The sequence below is a fragment of the Epinephelus fuscoguttatus genome, linkage group LG5 (assembly GCF_011397635.1).
Source record: "Epinephelus fuscoguttatus linkage group LG5, E.fuscoguttatus.final_Chr_v1".
Classification (NCBI taxonomy): domain Eukaryota; kingdom Metazoa; phylum Chordata; class Actinopteri; order Perciformes; family Serranidae; genus Epinephelus; species Epinephelus fuscoguttatus.
In genome coordinates this window covers 31,081,359-31,088,921 of record NC_064756.1, presented here as the reverse complement: position 1 = coordinate 31,088,921, position 7,563 = coordinate 31,081,359, and the positions used below count along the sequence as shown (strand labels likewise).

The 7,563-nt window shown below is 38.7% G+C and overlaps 1 protein-coding gene across 1 annotated transcript in view; it reads right to left on the bottom strand.

The window, feature by feature from the left end:
* Positions 1–5,282: 5,282 nt before the first annotated feature.
* The window catches only part of b3glcta (beta 3-glucosyltransferase a), an 89,101-nt gene continuing 86,820 nt past the window's right edge, over positions 5,283–7,563 (bottom strand). Inside the window, exon 15 of the mRNA XM_049576600.1 lies at positions 5,283–6,013. Coding sequence (XP_049432557.1) covers positions 5,846–6,013 — 168 coding nt within the window. The 3' untranslated portion in view covers positions 5,283–5,845. The remainder of the gene's footprint in view (positions 6,014–7,563) is intronic.

The following is a 7,563-nucleotide window of genomic DNA, read 5'->3' as shown; positions in this document are numbered from 1 at the left end:
TTTAGTTCTTATTATTTATTTATGGCGAGTGGTTATGTATAGTAATTGGGAGGATTTTTTCCCATGGTGTATGTCATTAATTGCAGTTTTTGTATGACATATTTTGTTTTGATCCTGCACTGCTGCTTTCGTGTCCTTGCTGCTGTGACTTCCATGTTCAAGACAAATTTCCCTGCAAGGACAATAAAGTTTATTTGATCTAATCTAATCTCTTGGAATAAGCAGCTGGCGGAGGGCAAGTATTCAGAAATATCTTAATCGCTATCAGTAGCCTGACACTATGACAGCACACTATTTATTTTACTATTGAACTCGCTATAAAACCAATCTTGTGTAACCGGTGGTTAAGCGCTGGTAGCGTTTTGACTTTCAACACTTGTCCTTGGCCTGGCTTTTACTGCAACCCGCCCATTTAGCAGCACATCTGCACGAGTTTAACACCCTCTGTGTTATCCACTCTGCCTCTTTAAAGAGATCCCTCTCAGAAGTAGTATTATAATATGACACAGAGTTTATTCTATGAGGCTAAATTGTGCAGGCACAATCATATTATCCTTACACCACACTACTGAGTTATACATATACATGAAAATAATTAATTCATCAGACTTGCCAACATTCATTATCATCATTTTCTTATTCCAAATAGACAAGCAAAGAGATGAGTCCTGCTGAGGAGCACCTTCTGAATGCATAATGCTCAAAATCAGTACTTCATTTATTGGATAGTACCAGTAAAATTTCCCATTGCTAATAAAACTGTTAACAATGTTCACAATGTTACACAGATTGGACTAATCAAACACAGCCTGGCTCATCTCAGGCTTTATGTGTGTGTAACAGAGGGTTTGGAGTGTAATCGTTGGTGGTTTTGCATTAAGGAATATGAAAATACAAAAAGCTATGCGTGAATCGGTTTGCACACTCAATCTGGGCTCTAAATGGAAATTATGTACAAACAAACAAACAAACAAAAACACCTTTACTGCTTCCTTTGTGTTCATTATTAAAAGATTCCATTCGGCACAGATTACTACAGTCGTGCTCCCTGACTCATTGAATTACCTGCAAGTATGCATCAAAAGGAAAAGAAATTAAAATTATTTACAAAAGAAACCAACATTTTTTTATACGCTACATAGAAATATGTTTGGATACATACTCTAAATTATAGTTTGGTTTGAAAGCAACTCATTTTAATTTACAAAATACTCTTTCACAAATGTCACAAAATGTCTAAAATGGCGGAGTATGAGACAGCAGGGCCCTGGGCACAGACATGCAAACAGCACTGCCACCTCTCCTACATAGGGACACAGGGACTTTATAGTTGTTTCGCCTCTTTTATTCTGTTTCTGTTTTGCATCTCTTTGAAGCTGTTATACATCTCTTTGTGGTTTTGTGTCTCTTTGTGGTAAGTGTGTGTGTCATTCTGTGTCACCTTGATGTAATTTTGTCTTTTTTTCATCTTTTTGTAGTAGTTTTACATGTTTTTTGATCATTTTGTGTGTCTTTGCAGTTCCTTTCCTTCTTTTTGAGTCTTTCCTGGTTGGTAAACTTGAGTGACATTTTTGCAGATGAAGGCCAGGGGGGGCTCTGACACTTAGAGCCCACCATGGCCTGTATGCAGTGTGTGCGTTTGGTAATCCATCCATGAGTCTATAACCACACTAGTGGCTGTGTAAGGCTGCAGTGCACTGAAATGCTAACTTCAGTGTGCTAATGGGTGATGTTAAGCAGATATGTTTACCATGTTGTTATCATTGTTAGCATGCTAACATGTACTAATTAGCACTAAGCTCAAAACACAGCTGAGGCTGATGGAGCTGTCATTAGTTGTGCAGACGTCAGGGGATGGCAAAAGTTAAGTACAAAATTTCATGAGAATTTATCTAATAACGTTATTTATTCAGATATTTCAGACTGGATCAAAGTGGTAGCCCATCCCAGCAGAGCCACGCTGCTAGCACAGAGGAGTGATCCTTATGTTGTACAGCACATGGTTCAAAAGGCTTCATTTTTACCTAATGAGATCACTTAGGCTACTGTAACTGGGGAGAATTATGTTTCTGGGGCTCATGTCTCATAATTGTTTTGCTAAAGAGATCTTTGCAGTCACTGTTGTTCCCCTGAAGGGATGGAAAACAGATTGGCAACAAGTGAGATCACTGAGTGATGATAAAAGCCTCAGCTGAGTCGACTGTGACAGAGATTTGAGATGGCACTGACTGCGGCAGCTCTTCTCATCTGCTCCATTTTGGAGGCCCTGCTGGTCACAGTGAATCCTCTGAGGAAAATGCACTCATGTTCAAACAACCCCAAACTGAAAACTCTGAATCTTCCAACTGCTGTCCAGCCAGGACTCTCCATGACTCACAAATGCTTTTATTCAAGTAATGCTTTGTGAATATTAATCCGGTTATGTGAAGGCAGACAGTGATATATAATGAAGACCTGAACTTTCTGTACAGCTAATTTGTAATCTAGTTAACGGCTTCAAAGGAGGGACAAAGGTAAATAGGTGGAGAGTGAGTGTCTTGAGTGTGTGCTACCTCTTCACTACTGCTCAAAACTCACTATACACACACTATAAACAGAGCCAATGTTTGTGGGGAGTGGGGAATACTTAAAGGTCTAAATGAGCCTTCATTGAAGTATTTTACCTAAGGCTGTCAAACTAACGCATTAATGTTGATTAATCAATCACAGAAAAAATAATGTCTTAAAAAAACGCCTATTAATTGTGTTCCGTGGTGCCCTTTGACCCGGTGAGTCACTGAAGGCCAGATTGGCTGTCACATGATGGAAGCAGGCAAGATGACGCTGCTTGGTCCTGTAAAAGGAACATTTACATTTTAAAAAACACCCAGATAACTATTGATAGGAGCATTGTTGTCTGCAATTTCTGCAGTAAGGAATTTTCGTACCATCGGAGTACTTCAGGCCTGAAATATCACAGTGCAAAGCATTTAGCAGCGCGCCCGGAGTTCTGAGCTAGCACAGACTCTGATGCTAGCGCTAGCAGCCAGTCTCGTCAAGCCACACTCGACCAGGCATTTAGACGCAATCTGAGTAAGACTACCTGTGATTGACTAACTCCCTTGCAAAAAGGACTGCAATGGACCGCAGACCAGTTTCTGTGGTGAAGGACAGGGGGACAATTGTGTCCAAAATCCAGCAGCTTTACAACTCATCTGCCAAAGTTTGTTTAATTTTTTTTTTTAAACACTATCACAGCAAAAATTGATGCATACGATTAATTTAGATTAATCAATCACAAATAATGTAATTAATTAGAGCCACTGGAGAGGGATTAAAGAGGTTGCCTACCCCTGTCCTATCTTAACACGCAGCAATTCTAAGGAGCTAGTTCAGCCAATTTGCAAAACATGCTTTACAGTTTCATTGGGACTACTGCTTTGGTATAAAGTATCTCAGAGGCAGATATCTAAACACCTGAACAAACAAGACACAAACTGTGAGAGGATGTTTTTGCAGTTTGAGTCAATCAGCTCTTTAACCGACACAAAAGCTTAACAGATGATAAATATTGTCAAGTTAAACCTTAAAGACTCATAAGATTCTGCCTCTTCTCTACAAGTGGATTGATTTTTGTGTATCTTGCGATCAACTATTACCAATAACAAATAGCAGATAAATCACAAAACCCCTAACTGGATGAGATATGTGAATTATGATGATACCAGAGGCAAAAAACATATTTGCAAAAGCAGTTCAGAGAGCAATATTGTGGCACAAATGACTAGAATTGGGTAATTTGCAGGCATCTGTGGTGTTTTTTGAAGCACATAATGTAAAATCCCTTCAGTGACTAAAATGATCATCAAAACCATATTCATAGCTGCATAGCTGATGTTTTAAGCGAGGTTCGGATGTCACTCTGTAAACTGCAGTGCTCTCACCGCTGAGGACACTGAAGTCATTCTGTGAAAATTGGAATTTCTCTGCAGGAGAGTTAACGGTTTGCATTTACACATGGCGTGTTTTTTTTAAGCATGATTTCTTTAGGCCAACAAAATAAAATATAAATAAAGAATGCAGTATTTTCCCCTTTGGAGTTTAATACCCATTAGCGTGCAAAGGCTCTGAAACAGCATTTAAACATTTCTGTAGGGGAATGAATTCTACAGAAAATATAATCAAGCAAACTTCCACCAAAAAGCTATTTTTCCTTTAATGTCTGCTCAGTTTTCTTTTGAGGGGGTGGAGTGCATAACCTCAGTGTTTCTAAAAACCCAGGCTCTTAGCCGAACAAGAAACAGAAGATGTACTTCGGAGGAAATGCAGTGAAACTCTCATCTTTCTGTTTGACTGTTTTGGACAAGGATAAAGGCATAAAATTCAACACCAGACAAACCCAACTGTGATGTTGTTGCTGACACGCTAGAAATATTGGCGGAGCAAGCATGTCATGTGGACCTATTAGAATTATGCAGAGGATTTCCCTCAGTGCAAAGTACTGTCTTACCACTACTCATCACTCTATGTGTGGGTGAGTCCCACTAGGCATTTAACTTGTTTCCTGCAAATAGGTTACAATTCATAGGTGTGTGAGGAGATGTCTACTTGACTTATTGCACTGCTTCAAATGCCTGAGGCTAATAGACTTTTCATGAACTCGAGCCGGTCTACTGTGCTATTAGGACAGTGTAAATTTAGCACCACGATGCTGACAGAGTTTGAGTGGAGGAGCATCTTCTGTATTACAGTGTGCCTTCTACATGCTGAAAATGAGTTTTCCCATAATAACATTTCAAATTTTCATTAGTTCATAATCCTAAGGTTTTCTAAACCCTTCTGCAGGCAGTTTTTTTCTTAAATGAAGCATTACAGCTGCAAATTAATTCTTTTAGATGGCAAACAGCCAGGAGAAAAGTTTAATTCTTCAACCGAGGCTCAAGGTCTTTGAAAGACCTTTAATAATGGTCAACAAATCATTGGGTCTGCCAATTAATTATCTGAGACAGTTAATTTTGTGGAGAAAAAAAAGTGAAAATGAATAATAGGTACTGATGGTGATAAAATTCATTTCAACCTCACACCTAAGGATATCAGCTGTTTTACAAGACAGTACGTCTCAGAAATTATGCTCCCTTTTTTTCCTGCGACTGAGGTCAAACACAGTTTTGAGAAACAGACGGTGTTGGCCGAAAATGTAATGAATGAGGGTGTTTAGTTGAGCCTAAAATAAAGGTAAGACGTTTATCTGCCTGAGCAGCAGTTGGACCCTTTTAAAGACTACATGTTAGGAGTAATTACAAACCTTCAGCTTGCTTTAGAGAGTTTTAATGCTTTTTAGCTGCACCAAACAGTCTGTGTTTCACCATCTTAGTTGTAGCCTCAATTAACCTTTAACAGCTTCATAATTTATACATAACTGGTTTAAACTAAATCCTATAATGGGCCTCAGATGGAAAAGAAAAGCAAAACATTCTCAAATATTTATACTTTTATGTCAAAATAGAGCACATTGTACAGCATTAGTGATACTTTTTGAAAGGTACAGTATCTCCCAGAGAAGAGGCTCCTCTGTAAGGTTCAGATTATTCATATGATATAAATATACACATATTTCCAAAATAACAGTAACCTCAACATGCAACTCAGTCATGAAGACGCTTACAGATAAAGTCATGGACACACGCTCGCATGGTCCCTCTTAACAGTTCAACATCAACAATACAAAAACATTTACATCTGTGAAGGACAATATGTCAGTTCCATGACTCCATAACACACACACACACACGCACACACGCACACACAGTATATACATACATACATACATACATACTCGTACAGGCTAGTTTTGTGCTTAAAATGATTATAACTCCGTCTTAGCACTCTTATTAAGTCCATCTGAAGCTTTAGCCCTCAAGTCCTCCTTAAGCCATTTGTTGAAAACTTCAATGGGGTCGATGTTCCAGTGTTTATGGAAAGAGATGGGCACCTGGTGAGCTAAGAAGTCTCTGGCATAGTCCTCTGGGCGCGCCTGAAAGGTAAGATTAAGTACAGTAATTTATATTTGGAAGCAGCCACCAGAGACTGTGTGCAGAGAGCAAGAGCGAAGGTGTGAAAGTTTATGTTGTAACAGATGCTGCATGCTGAAAACTGAGCAACTCAAACTATTGTGTTTTAAGAAATATAATCAACCAAACATCAGTAATCGAATCATTAAGCTGGAACAACTTGTTGATTTCACTGGCTGATTCTTTGACAGAGTGACCCATAATTTGGATTAAATCAATGTATTGGTTTGTCAACTTGTTAAAAGATGGGTGTGTTAAGGGTCCGGCACACTTGTGGTGTGCTCACAAAGGTCATTTCACTTATCTGTGCTAATTAGCCCTCCAATCGGGGCTGTGTGAGAGTGTATAGATTTTTCTTGATTGACGCTCACTCTCCTGTTGTGTTGTTTGTGTAGGACCAATTACAACTTTTTTTTCCCACAGAACTCATTTTGACATGTCAGAGTAGGAGAAGCACAGGTGTTAGTAAAAGAAGTAATGACAGCTGAATTCCAATTAGCTGTTTCAGTTTGAGGGTCCGGGTTTTGTGCGTGCTGGCTCACTGTCACACTGTTGAGGCTAATGCGGCATTCATTGCTTCGATCATGGTCCCATTTTCTGAATCGGGAAGTTGTTCTTGTGGCTTTGGTGTGTTCATGAGCTTGATGTGGAAACAACACGGACACTACAAACAAGATGTGCTGTATTTTATTGCTCAGAGTGTTTCAACTACACTTAATTATGAGTTTGAAGCTTTATTTTACAAAGTGATTTTGTCCAAGCCTTGTTGCTGCACTAGTACATACTCTAAAACTACTGAAGTATTGCTTTACCTGAGTAATGCTAATAAACAACTTTTCTAACTAATCTTGGTCACCTTACATGGACAGCAACTTACGGATACACCTAACACCATGTTACAATTGACATATGAGCAAAAAAATGATATGCAATATGTGAATTTAAAGTTTATTAATATCTACAGAACATTTACTTTCATCAGTAATGTTCCTACATGTATGACGGCAAATCCACAACTTGTGTACCAACACTTTGGCTTACTTTCTGAGTTGTTGTTCATTCACAGGAATTTTTCCAGCCAGAAACTCATTTTTCTCCTTATTCCGACATCACATGAATGCAGGGTTACTGAGACACTTAAAAAATAACAAAGCCATTGATAATATTATTAGTCAGACATGTGCTTTTCCCACTATGGCAAGTCACAACGACTGCTGTGATTTCTCTGAAAGCTCAGATACATCTGACTTAACACAGCCTGAAAAGGTTAACAAGTATAAATGCCCATTTAAATCCATCATTCAAAGTAAATAAACCCATATTTTAATGATATGGTGATATAATATCATTGTTCAATACTTTTAACATCCACAAAACCCATTCTGCAACCATCTTGACTTGTCCAATGGTAGTGTGAATAGTAGCAATTAATCTTTCCCATCTTTCCCATCCATCCCATGTGACATGAATGCGACAGGGTGCTGCATTTACATCATGTCAGCAGAATGGGAAG